The 13,839-nt window shown below is 37.0% G+C and overlaps 1 protein-coding gene across 1 annotated transcript; it reads right to left on the bottom strand.

Moving 5' to 3' along the window:
- Window positions 1–8,057: 8,057 nt before the first annotated feature.
- Window positions 8,058–10,809, bottom strand: barx1 (BARX homeobox 1). Its single transcript, XM_067430838.1, has 4 exons — window positions 10,271–10,809; window positions 8,984–9,275; window positions 8,728–8,812; window positions 8,058–8,594 (listed from the first exon to the last, which is right to left on the bottom strand). Exons 1-4 carry the CDS (start codon window positions 10,470–10,472, stop codon window positions 8,427–8,429), a joined length of 747 nt encoding a protein of 248 aa, XP_067286939.1. The 5' UTR covers window positions 10,473–10,809; the 3' UTR covers window positions 8,058–8,426.
- Between the last annotated feature and the right edge of the window lie 3,030 nt (window positions 10,810–13,839).

Genomic DNA, 13,839 nt, shown 5'->3' with positions numbered 1-13,839 from the left:
AGTAATGTAACGCATTACTTTTCTTAAAAAGTTACTACACAATTCGTTACTTTTTAGACAGCTGCTATTTACAGTGAAAATAGTGATATTCTGTTTACACTATTTAAAAATAGCAGTTCTTTACAGTACAGCAATGTGTGTAAATTGAAGTTAGATGCCATCTATACTTAATTTTGACAGATACATTTGCACCTCAATATCGTTGTACATTAACAGGATGCAACATAACAGAGTGTAACTGATTATATTTCTTAAAGGGGGGGTGAAATGCTGTTTCATGCATACTGAGCTTTTTACACCTTTAAAGACTTGGATTCCCATCCTAAACATAGACAAAGTTTCAAAAACTAATGTTGGATGTTTGATGGAGTATTTCTGTGTTAAAAATACTCCTTCCGGTTTCTCACAAGTTTCGGCGAGTTTTTTTCGAGTATGGGTCTACTTGACGTTAAATAGAGCGGAAGGTCCTTGTACGGGCTCTTCTCCCGGTAGGGTGCGCGCACGCGTGACTAGAGGGAGAGAGAGGAAATGCACGCTGTAAACAGTCTCTCAGGTGCAGATCCAGTCGTCCGTGAACACTTATGACGCGCCGCGCTCCACTTTATTCCTATGGGTGACGTCGAGCGGCTTCAGCACAGCATTCCGGGAAGGCAGCGCTGCATTTGAACCGATTTGAACGCAGAAATGATGGGAAGCTTCAAGGCATCGCTTCAGTCGCGTCGCAAAGTGGATTTCCACGGTCACTGCTGTCACAGGACTTCACCAAATCATACCAAAGAAGTGTGTTTTTGACAGAGCGGTCCTGCTTTGGAAGATGCCGGTGAGTAAATCAACTTCAAATGTCTCTGCTATTGGCTACCGTCGCATGAGTAAACATCAGTAAACGATACGATCGCGTGCTTCGTCATTCAAACGCGCTAACGGTTACTCCATTGTTGTTCTGTATAACGTTACACTATTCTGACTCTGACGTGCAAAACCGTTTTGCTTGCTACCTCTAAGGTCTAGTCACATACAATAGTCCATAAACCGAATCATGTCCTCATAAACTGCACACAAAGTCCCCTAAATACAGTACATACCACAGAGACGGACATCCTGATGTTGCCGTTTCTCCTGTTCAATTTATTTCAGCCTCAGATTTGATTGTGGATCATTATCTGTATTAGCTGAGATAGATGGGTTTCTCCCATAGACTGTAAAAAAATATGGACGACTCGACATCATCCGTTTCCGCTTGTCACATTTGAAGCTTTCAGGCGCCCTTGCACGGCGCGGACATCTTGGAACCGAGTCTGCGCAGTAGCGATTTCGGGACCGGAGTTGCGCAGTAGAGCGCAGGAAGTAGAGCAGGAAGTACAGCCGCGATTTCAAAAGCCCGCCCACACTCTCGCAGATGCAGAACAATTAATTATGTTGGTGTGAAATAAACAGTTATGGAAATGTAGAAATTAAAGCTAAAGATCTAATCTGCTCCCAAAAATTTCGAAAAAGAAGCCGTCAGTCTCAGCTGTCAATCATGACGTCACACCCCCCGTTTTTATAGCATCAAATAACTAACTCAAACTAAACTTATTTTTAAAACGAACACCTGAAATGAAATCATCGTGATGATAGCTGCCTTCAGTGACATACACTAAATTTGGGGAACATTTTTTGAAGTGTAATTTTATTATTTAGTTTGCCTCGCGTCCATTAGAAAACACAGAGGGGCGGCTATACTGGGACCGGTCACCGGGGGGCGATCGAGGCGCGAAAGCTTCAGTAAATGAGAGGGAGACTGCAGGCTTGGTTTCTCCACGCTTGAGGACGCTTTGCGCGCTTGTCATTCTTTAGCTCCGCCCACACGATACGCCTCCAGGCGCTCGGTTTTTTCCGGAAAGACTCGGTACAGCCCATATTTCTTTTATAAATATGATAAAACTAAAGACTTTTCGGAGATATGAAGGATGCAATACTACTCTATAGGTACTCAAGATTGACATGAGATTGACTGAAACTGAGTGTTTCACCCCCCCTTTAAATATTATTAAAAGGATGCCTTAATGGGACAACAAAAGCCCACCCTACACCTACCCTTAATCTTATTGAACAAATACTTTTTATGATTAAACATTTCATTAGGCACTTTATTCACACTTTTTATAATTTTCTTAATTTTTATTGAAAGTAAATGCCTTTCCGATGTGATACATGATGGGAAAAGGTAGAAGAGCGAGCTAGGCAAAAGGCAGATTCGAACCCAGGTCGATTGCGTCAACCTAGTTCCATGAGTCTGACTGCACCACTGGAGATATTTACAACACATGTCTTTTTTGATCTTATGTGGCTCAACCAGGCATTGTTGGGCGGAGCTAGTGTAAATAGCGCTTGACAACAAGACGCGCTATTGCACTTGGTGTAAATAGACAGTCTGTACTTTTTAAGGGAGTTACACAATATTGTAATGCATTACTTTTCAAAGTAACTTTCCCCAACACTGAATATAAAATGTGAATCTCACATATTTGAACTTTGGAGCGCAATGAAATTTGCAGGATCTTGCGTTTCCTGTTTCTCGCATTTGAATAAACAGAAGTCAATGGAATAAAAAATCTAGTGTGCAAGAAGGCTTAAAAGGCTTACATTTTGATCTGTTCATCATACAAAGTGATCATGTTGCCTTAGAAGACTATGCCAATAATATGCCAATCAAACAGGGAATCATTTCACACTATAGGAATGTCCTTTTTGGAGCTTGGCATTTTTGGGTCCCATTGATTTTTATTACACTGTAAAAAGAAAATAGAAAAAGAGAAAACTTAAAAGTTTAAGGCACGCAGCTGCAGAACATTTTTGAGTTTTCTCAACTTAGGGTCAATTAGTTGTAAAAACTTTGAGTTATCTCAATTTTTTTCTTGTTAAATAGTTAAATAAGCTTTAAAAGCTGAATTTTTCATACAAAACATGAGTTGTATTTTTTACAGTGTATGTAGACAAACACAGCTGGAGCATTTTTCAAAATATCTTTTTGTGTGTGTTTGTTCCGCAAAGTCAGTTTGGAATGACATGAGGGTGAGAAAATGTTGTTTAAAGTTTCATTACAATAAAATAAACAGAAAATGTAGTTCAAAGTGCATTAAATATTTGACGTTATCACTTAAAATTTAAACAGAGTGACATTTATAGCTGTCAAACACAGTCCAATGAAAACAGGGGGAGGCTGGGCAACCGTAGAGGTACTCCATGCTGAATCGAGTTTCAGCGTAATTGGGATCATACGCAGCATCTGCAGTTTTGGCACATAAGTTAGATTAATCAGAGGGGCTTTAATCGTGAAGAATTCTCCTGTGTGTGGCTGGGCAGACGCTCAACTGTGGGCCCCTAAGTTGAGTTCTGTTTAAGTGCGCACCTTTTGACTCCACAAACACCCATCTCAGATATTCGGGGTCTCTCACCCCCCACTCATCCTATTTCGCTTCTTGCATCAGCGCACGAACATGCCACCCCAACAGAGTCCACTTAATGATTAAATTGCATCTCACGTGGAAGTTCCAAATCACCAGATTCCTCATAGCTGACTATTCCTGCTGATTGTAATTTATGTCGGAAGTCATTGCCGTCCAACGCTCGGCCTTCAAGAGGTCCAGACAGGAAAGAAAAGACATGTGGAGCATTTAGCCGTGTGCTGAACGTCTGGAGTTGGCATCGCGCAGTCTGTAAACACACTACCTTTCACAACACTTGATTACAGCAGGTAATGAAAGTTGCCACGGTCATCACTGGTTGCCTTTCATGCTGTTGCTAGAAGTGCGTGTGCACCTGTTCTTAATATGCATAATGATTGCAACAGGACCCGAGTATGACATGGGTGAATGCTGACGAATGATTAAACTGTTTAACTGAGACATAGGGAGTTTGGGGCCATCAGATATGCATGCTCAGTTAGTCATTTAAAACAAAAGCACTAGTAAAGGTAATGCATGCTGATGGAGAGTTTAGGATTTTGTGTTCTGAAGCATTTTGATCTCCCTAAAAGAGGTTGTCTGATCGCACAATGGAGCAAAACATGTTTTCGGCTTTGCGGGATCATTTTAAAGTCTTGATCTTGATTGAAGGGGCTTGAAGTTTATCAAGTCCAGGCTGAAAGTCTGTTTCTGGGATGAGGTTTTGTTCACTTGAGTGCATTAGGCATTCCTGCACATGACTTCATCCACAATGGATTCCCTTCAATCCAGAGGACAATATGTGCATTTATTTTCCACAAGCTCTCAAGCTAAATACTACGGAGCGAAATTTCAGCACCTGCATTGTAAACCCATCTCTTTTGTTCAGATGAAATCCACGCTAATGACACTGGAAAGACTGCAAATAACATTAAATGTCCCATTAGGAAGAAAGAGCTCTACAGGATTGTGAAGGGTTTATTTCCTAAAATGTGTACTGTTGTCATTGTGCACTTAGCAGTGTTAACCAAAATAACAATCCTATGGTTATGTCTCCTAAAGACCCCCGCTGCACCTGAGTTCATATTTCTTTTTTTTCATGACATTTTTGTCTCTTTAACTCAACTTTGCATGTGTAAATAAGTTTTTTTTTTTTTTAAATAAATATCTGTCCGTAACCCTAGATTACATTGTCCTCTGCATCACTTGCAGAAATTAACTCTGATCCATTCAACAGCATTTGTTTCCTTGTAATCCAGTTAAACACCAAAAGGATATGAATTTTGCATTTGGTCAAGGTTGAGTTGAGGAATGAAAAGTCACTTGTCCAACGTATTTCTAGTTACTTGTATTGTATTAATCTGTTGAGCAAATTAAACAGATCGTTCTCTTTAGAGACAGAGAGATACAATTTCACGAGAAATATTTGACCTGCATTAATTATCACAGTCACACTAAAGGAGATTTGAAATGAGAACCCTTTTACTCTTCATCATCATCATCCTCTTCAAAAGGATGTGTGTGTGTGTGGGTGGGGGGGGGGGGGGGGGGGTGTACGTCCTTGTAAGACTATACTTGTGAGGGCACAAATGTCCTCACTTATATAGTAAAATATGAAACAACTGACTAGTGAGGACATTTGACTGGTCCTCACTAGTTAAAAAGGCTTATAAATCAGCCAAAACATTTTATTTAAATCAATTGTTTTGCACATGTTTCTGGAATGGGTAGGTTTAGGGATAGGGATAGTGTGTGTGTGTGTGTGTGTGTGTGTGTGTGTGTGTGTGTGTGTGTGTGTGTGTGTGTGTGTGTGTGTGTGTGTGTGTGTGTGTGTGTGTGTGTGTGTGTGTGTGTGTGTGTGTGTGTGTGTGTGTGTGTGTGTGTGTGTGTGTAAACCAGCACTGATTAATACCAAGGGTTTTATTTTTAAAAAGTGTGTGTCCATTTTAGTTTTATAATCAGTTTTGTACAAATATCAATTAGGCTATGTACGAATTTCAAGGTTTTTTTGGGTTACTGATAAAATAAAATAAAATGAAAACTTGTTCATAAAAGGTTTAAAGTAGGCTAATGGTAGGTTTAAACCTTTTGTTCATTCATGATTTTTTTAAAATAACATTTTCAGTATCCCGCGTCATATAGCCTATAGCCTACTTATTTGTATACTGCTCGGTAAGGTTTAATAGCATAACTTTCATCGAGTAACATGTAATTTCTGTGTTTGGCAGTATTTTGATTTTGGGTGACACTCGCTGGAAGGGTTTTGGCCTTAATTCAGCACATTTGTATCTGACAGCTCCAGTCTCGACGTGCTTCAATTTACTTAATCTAAACAGACAACCACACGTAAGAAGACTACAATAAAACCTATTCGCTAAAAATATATATAATGTTTATTGTAGACTCATTTTTAAATTAGAAATTGTATTAAAAAACGAAATTTTAAAACTGGATTCTCAATAGCCCATATAGCCTACCTCATAAATCTCTCAGAAAAAAAAGTGTGACGTTATCTGATATAACTGTAGGCCTGTAACATAATGTATGTATGCTAACCTGTTCTGGGCTACGTGTCTTTCAAATAAAAGTTATTTCATTTTGCACTTAAATACAGTTAAACATGCTGTAGGCAATTCGATTTATTAGTGAAATTCCAGGCGCAGCTAGTGCAAATGCGTGTGTGCTGATGGAGTCAGGGTCATATAGCATAGCCAACCTAACTTAAAGCAAACTATGTAGCCTTCTTTTATACTTTAAACATTAGATGCACGTTTCGACACTTGGGCCTATTATAATTCTCCCTTGTCTTAATTGACAACTTATTTTTGTAATTACTAAACGTAGCTACATTCTATAGCCTACATTAAAAATGTGTTCGAAAATCCCTAAAACATTATAGACTACAATTATTTTTCAGTATGTGTGTGTGTATATATTTGTTGTATTTGGTCAATATATAAATAGATATATAATTGATCATTTAAGCTGTCACTCATCTCATTTCGCGATCTCGCAGCGTTCATAATGATAGGCCTACTTACATTACTGTAATTTGCCATGCACGCTGTTAAACATGCCATGCACGCTGCTAAAAACCGCTTCATTGATGCCCCCCCATTATTGTACGCAACATTATATGAGCTAGCTACCGTTGTTTTATGTGTGTTCTTGAATTATGATCCTGTCCTGGCACTAAAACTCCAGTCCCCAGGATCTATATTGAACCAAGCGAACAGTTAGGATCAAATTAACCAAGACAATTGTGCATTGACTGCAGCTGAATTCCTTCATTAATGTATGATTTTGATTAATATCCTTGTTTGTAGTTCTCATTGGTAAAATTAGGAGCATGTTAAAAAAATTGTACCAAAGCACTAAGGGCTATAGCCTACAGTCTATGGTATCAGTAATTTTCTCCACTTTCGTCCTAAACTATTATATAGGCTGCTTAGTATATAGCCTAGTCTTGTTTTAAAAATGATAAGAACATAGTCCTTAGTGTTTTTTATTTTATTTTATTTGTTTAGCCTATTAAATTGAACATGTAGGCTATTCAATTAAAATCAATCTCTTGTCTCAAATTTAGTTATTGCAACAGCCAAATATATTATGAAACTGATCAAATGCAGAAATTCAGAAAACCGATTTCCGTTATATTCTGCAATATTAAAACAACGAGCTAAATGTGTTTTTGATCAAATATCTGAGCGACAGAAATGTATCGTTTCGTTTATGGTTTATACATTTTAGACAGACAGACATTCAAATAACAACCTCGTATATTCTTTACTTGTATCACTTCATAATGGTTTAATTTTCTTTTGGAGATGTATTATATATATATATATATACATATATATATATATATATATATATATATATATATATATATATATATATATATATATATATATATATATAGGCTATTTATATAATAAAAAATGTAGGCTAATTGAATCTTTAAGACTTTAATCTGTAGCCTATATGCGAGTTTGTCTTTGATATTGCTGGTTAACATTTGAAATAAAATTAATAATGAATAGGCCCTACTGTTTATTTCTTGCACCAGTAGGCAAAGAATAGAGGGGGATATTTTTTTTAATAGACAAATTCCAAAGTTATCAGTAGAATAAGATAATTTTATATTTTGCAAATAGCCTGATGTGGTGCAAAATGAACAGGCCCACATTCATCACACTGCAAATCGCTTAGCCTACTTCAGACACTTCTTCTTGGCAAAATGACCAGTGTCTTTGATTAAAAGGATCTTTCTGTGAAAATAAATAACCTCACTTCGAAAATATTGTGTTACCACATATTTACTTTTACTGCATAAACACGCCAAAAGAAGTTTAATGCGCGGTGTGATGGCGCTCAGTTATAGGACGTAAACAATTCTGCATAAAATTACACAGTGCGCATTCAATGTGCCTCAGCCTCGGAGATGTGGAGGAAGAATCTGACACAACATGAAACGAAAAACAGCAACGAGGATTTTTACATTTATTATTATTAGCCTATTATTATTATTATTATTATTATTATTATTATTATTATTATTGACATACATGCTCTCATTTGTCTTTTGTAGTGCCATGTTTAAGAAAGAACGTCAAACTGTCTTCGGAATATTTATATTTTAATTTTTTTGTATATTTTTAGAAATACCAATGAAAAGCATTGAAAAGCACAATATATGCTGATAAAAAAAAGTCCATGACATCACAGCCTTCAATGCTGAGAGGAAGGCCATTCACTACTAACCACCGTTCTGGTCCCTGGAAAAAAAGTTCACTATGACTTATCGAGGGCCCGCAAAAGTTGGCGTAATCAAACAAACAGACAAAACATAGGTAGTATAAAATCAGGCCAAGTGGTTAGGTCTGTGTAAGTGCCATCATAAATGCATCGGTGCGCAGTGATCCAAAGAGACCAAGTAGCCTATGGGCCCGACTGCGTCCTTGAAGACAAACGTGTTCGCACGGATCGGGATGTTCTCGTTTATTCCTCTTGGTTTGCATCAGAAAGTGAAGAAGCGCCGCCGTCGGATAAGCGGTCCGCTTCTCGCGTCCTCTCCTGCTCCGACAGCTGCTCGCTGGTGGGGATGGAGTTCTTTTTCGGACGCCCCTTGGGTTTGGTCGGAGATTCTAGTCCCCCTCCTTGTAACACCTTCAAAGCAACAACGGTACACATTAGGTTACTTTTGTTTTCTTTTTTCTTCTTCTTCTTCATTAATTTTTTTTTTTTTTTTTTTTTTACAGGTATGACAGTTCGGTTGTGTATAGCTATTTATAGAACTTACGATTTTTTTCCATTTCATTCTTCTGTTTTGATACCATGTTTTGACTTGAAGCTGACTCAGGCCTAAAGACTCCGCCAGGTCTATTCTGTAAAAGAGAAAGATGTCGACTAAGCCATTTCTCAGGCAATACCTTTGCATGTAAAATGTAGCTACACAGCAAAATAATACAGTTTAATAATAAAAAAGGCAAACATCGATAATGTTTTAAATAGGCCTACGTAAAATAAATGACATTTAAAAGCGGGTGTAGGCCTACCTATCAGGAGTTGAGAGATACTTCTGTTTCTCAAATCGTTTTTCTAAGCCCATCAGCTGGAGCTCGGTAAACACAGTCCTACTCCTCCTTCCTTTCTTAGTCTTGTTCACCGCATCAGCTCCAGGATCGAGTTTACCCCGAAGATGGAGGTCCAGCGGGAGATGGTGGGACGAAGAGCCCACCTGCAGTCCCGCAGCTCCGGACAGAAGCGCAGAGCCCAGCGGCGCCCCGAGCGAGCAGGACAAGGGAGACACTGGAAACTTCAGGATACTGGTCTGGTCTGCTTTTAGGACTGGAAATGAAACAATTATGTGTTAGTCATATTTGGTCTCAGCTAAAAACGTTTTTGCATTTTCATGTCAGATAATTAAAGTTTGGATGGGTCCATAACCATAAAAGTTGATATATTGTGCTGATGTTTAGCCCATGTCTATACAATAGTATAGGCTAGTATAAATTAGGCCTAAATGATATAATTTCCTTCCCTGATCGATCTAGCTCTTAGCTACAGAGGTATGCTTTTGAATTCATATTTGCGCAAGGATCCTAGAAATCTTGAATAACTGTTTCAAAGCTTCAAAACAGAGTCTTGGGTTCATTTGTGCTTAAATAAAAATAAAAAAGAAACTATTTTTTTTTCGTATACATTAATATTTAACTTCATTGTGTTGCCTCAATGTGTTACATCAAGATGTTACAAAACATCTTTTTTTCCAACCATCAATCTTGTCACAGAAACCTTAATCATTTCTACTAGGCCTACTCCGAAAATCAAGTAGCCTAGTAGATATTATTAAGGTTACTGTGACAAGTTTAATGGTTGGAAACAAAGATGTTTCTAGTTTTCAAAATAATTTTCTGGAATTAAATTTAGTTGTTTGAAAAAGTGCAGTGAATTCAATGCAGGTTGTAACTTTGCCACCGCTTTTTTACTTCACAATTATAAGGTGGTAAATACAAATAAATAAATAAAATCTATATTTAAGTTATTTTTATTTTTATTTTTTCATAGGCTTGTAAGAGTTGCATGCAGTGGGCCTGAAATGAACGTGCATTTGCTCTTTTCCCAAGCTTACTCGGTCCACTTCATTGCTATATATTTCGGACAGAGATATCTGATTTGCTTTGTATTGGTCTGCAGAGACAACGTGTAGTCTTTTCTCTTTGAGTAGGCAAATATAGAGGTTCTGCGATTTGAATGTCCCTGTATTAAGAGAAGGTTAAGATTAAAGGATTGCCCGTACCGGATCTCAAAATATTGTCTGACTGAAAGGTCACGGCACTTACCTAAGTGGTTGTGGTATGGTCTGGCGGACAAAAGGGCATGTACTCCAAACTTTAGAAGGTCTCCAGTGGGACTTGATACCTTGTGATCCGGATGGTCTGTGAGAATCTCTTCAATCATGAAACTCCTGTACCTGTGAGACCTTTGGTCTGGATGGACATCCGGGGGGTAGTAGTGCGCCCCAATCTCCAAAGGATGTTGCATTATTATAGTTTAAATGTAGCAGATGTTCTCCGAACCTCCTGGTAGCCTGTAGAAACCCTGAGGTCACATTGAGGATTCAGATGTCCTTTTGAAGCACCGATGCATAAACGTCCATTCAGATTTTTAGTTGCGACGATCATCTAAAAAAAAATCATCCTCGCGCTCGTGGAGAGCTTTTTGAAAAGCGTGAAGAGAGGACTTTGACTGATTCTCGATAGACGCTCAAAATACGAGTCAAATTGATTTCTGTTCTTTAGGGGAGTTCCGAAATGTGTGGTCCCGTCCACGCAGCTGGAGTGAGCAGTCTGATCCGCCCAGTGAGGGCAGCCCGTGTCTGTTCTTAGCGCACCAACTGAGCTCTGAATCAGGAACTTAGACATCGGAGTTTAAGGAGGTCTAGCACAACGGAGGTCTAGCACAACGCCACACCTCCTCCTCCTCAGCGTGCTTGGACACCCTCTGTAAATAAAGGGAAAACAGTCGAAACATTGAACTTTTCGTGCGACTATAGTACTTGTTTAATGTCTTCGAGCATTTGAATACATTTCATTTTAAGCGGCTAAAGTGATACTTTTGACTGGATCTATTTTGATAAGCCTGCTTCATCCAAAAATACATTAAAAAAGCAATTCATACAAAAAAACAAACATATTATGATAATTAGTATGTTTCCATTTCTGATTTTAAAGTATTTTATGTAGCTCTTATAGTTCTTATAAGAAAATAGATTTTTAAAAAAAAAAATATATATAAGATTTCTACTTTTTAATAGCCTCGACATCTTTATTTGTTCCTGACGATGAGATTCATTACATATTTCACCAACCATTGTTTCTTAATTCTTGTCTCCAAAATAAACATAGATTATACAATTATTAACACATTCTCTTATTAAATTTAACCTTGAAAAAAGAATAAACGAAAGTCCTGCAAAAATAAAACGAATCCTCTCGAAATAAGGATATATGAGCTCATCATAAAATGACACAACTTCACATTTTTAAATATTCAGATCTCTGAATTACAATTGTTTTTAATAGGTAGGCTGTAGTAGCATACTGATTAGATTTTAATTTAAATGCATAGAAACTTCACGTCCGCAAAAATGCCCTGCGAGAATTGGATTAACGGAAAAATTCGGGGCCACAAAATCTTATATAAAATATGTAGGCTACCTCAAATAAATGTTTAACGCTAACTGCCATTTTAAACGGCATGATATCATCGCCACATTGTCTCCCCACTTTTATCGCCACTTTTATTTTTGATGTTGTAATAGAAAAACAGAAAGGGCTTTTGCCCTTGTGTTATAATTCTATGATAAATAAAACAATGCCATGGTTAGGCTATACGTGATTCGCCTATCGTCAGAATATTCTTTTGAATTATTTTTTCAACTTCATATATGAATGAGTAGGCTACAAGTTGCTAATTTTCTCCTGAAAACAATCTTAATCTAACATGGTGATCCCTGTGTAACAATAAATATACTGTTTGTGTAGTCTATATAGAACATCATAGAATATAGCCTAATAGACAATACGTCATACAGCCTATAATATCATTAGGCTATTATACGATTTTTTTCTTTCTTCTGTATTAGTCTATAATATTTTGCTTCATATTGAACATTTTACAAATAAATTGTAAAATGAGACGTGGAATTGTGTCTCATGTTTACAGTCGTTTGACAGAAAGGTTGTTTCTTCCTTTTTTACACTGTTTAATAAAAACACATGGGCGTCGTTATGCCAAAGCTAGCTTATGTAGAAGCATGCATGTCTTCTTTCTCTTCCTCTTTTCTCTTTATATACTCTATTTTTTCCCAACCTTCGTCCATGCGAAATTATTTTAGGCTTTTTTTATACATATCTGTAGTAGATTTAGTGATATTCTTTTAATTATTATTTCTTAAAGGAAAAAAGAACGACATCACAAACGTTCAACCCCTTCTCATCATTTTCTTAAGATAATATTCTACACAGAAATCAAAGCATGAACAATGCCATCGCCTCTGGTCTGAGCACTTCTGGATTTCAACCGCTAGGCGACATCATGTGAATGGCAGATTGCAAAGCATCAGTAGACTATAAGTGCGAATATCTAATTATCTATATTTATATTTAAAGCCAGTTTGGTTCAGTCTTTCACTATCTGCGTGCATTGTAATCACTGCTCAGATCAAATGCTTCTTTAAAATGCATAAATAACCAGTGGGGTTAGTACCCATATGTTGTGGGAAGTGCAGGGACCACTTCAGCAAAAAGCTTATTGTGTTAATCTAATATGTACTTAACCATGTGGGCCACCAAGCTTCTTACGCCCATAGCCACTCTACAGTATCATAAACATCCATCTAAATTGACCAGGCATGCCTTGTATTATATTATTTGCATTCACTGGAGTTCAAATATCTACACTGAAAATCTTCTAAATTTGATTAAAAAAGAAAAGCCCATAATATTATAGTTTTAAACAGGCCTGTAATAACTGCACATAATGCAAAAACTTCACATAGTGTAATACTATTATTGTAATAAAACCATGAACTCATAATAATGAAAAAATGTACATTATGAGAAATGTATGTAAACGCAGCCTGTTGTCATTAAACTACCTGTGAAATGGAACTGATTTAAATATGTATGCAGTTATTATTATTATTGGTGGGTTTATAATGTAATACATTTCTCATAATGTAAAACATGTTATTACATTGTGACCTCAAGATTTACATTTTGAGAAAATTATTGTTACCGTTTTATTACATAACATAATAACGTAATAGGCTACTCGTTACTTTGTATGCAGTAATTATATTATCAGTTGCTATACAAGGTCATCATTAATTAAACAAATGTGTGGCATTGGCCACGTTAGCTCCTTTTACTATAGGTCATATGATACAAAATATGATATCTGGATCATTCTCAAATCAAGCATAACATGGTCTCTCTGTTGTACACAAAGGTACGATAGCCTATTAAATTAGGCCTAGAAAAAAATGCTAAATAAGCATCTTCACATTTTGAACAGTATAGTCGTAGCCTATTATAGACGTATGTTAAAATAAAATGGCAATTTTATAATTTTTGCATGCGTGAGCGTGACCTCCTTGTAACATTTTTTTTTATTTCATAAATGGCAGTGATCTCGTTTAATAAGTAATTCAGTTCATTAGTTCAAGTAGATCAAGTACATCCTTAAGATGAGTCAATAACACTTAACATGAAAATCAGCCAAATGCTGTTCTTTGAGTGTTTTTTCCCATTTCCTCACATGCGCTCACAGCCCTTCATCAGTGCTTTATAGCCCTCATTTGATCACATGACCGCGGATCGACCAATGACAAGCCTTATCTGTTTCC

The sequence above is a fragment of the Pseudorasbora parva genome, chromosome 22 (assembly GCF_024679245.1).
Source record: "Pseudorasbora parva isolate DD20220531a chromosome 22, ASM2467924v1, whole genome shotgun sequence".
In the NCBI taxonomy this organism is placed as follows: domain Eukaryota; kingdom Metazoa; phylum Chordata; class Actinopteri; order Cypriniformes; family Gobionidae; genus Pseudorasbora; species Pseudorasbora parva.
Note: the sequence above shows the minus strand (reverse complement) of the source record. Positions and strands in the feature narration are given on the sequence as shown.

Coding starts and splice junctions, on each gene's coding strand:
- barx1 (XM_067430838.1), bottom strand. CDS start 10,472: ATGCAACATCCTTTGGAGATTGGGGCGCACTACTACCCCCCGGATGTC. Junction 9,276..10,270: donor ACCATACCACAACCACTTAG/GTAAGTGCCGTG, acceptor TTTCATTTCCAG/TCCTAAAAGCAGACCAGACC. Junction 8,595..8,727: donor GAATGAAATGGAAAAAAATC/GTAAGTTCTATA, acceptor GTTGCTTTGAAG/GTGTTACAAGGAGGGGGACT.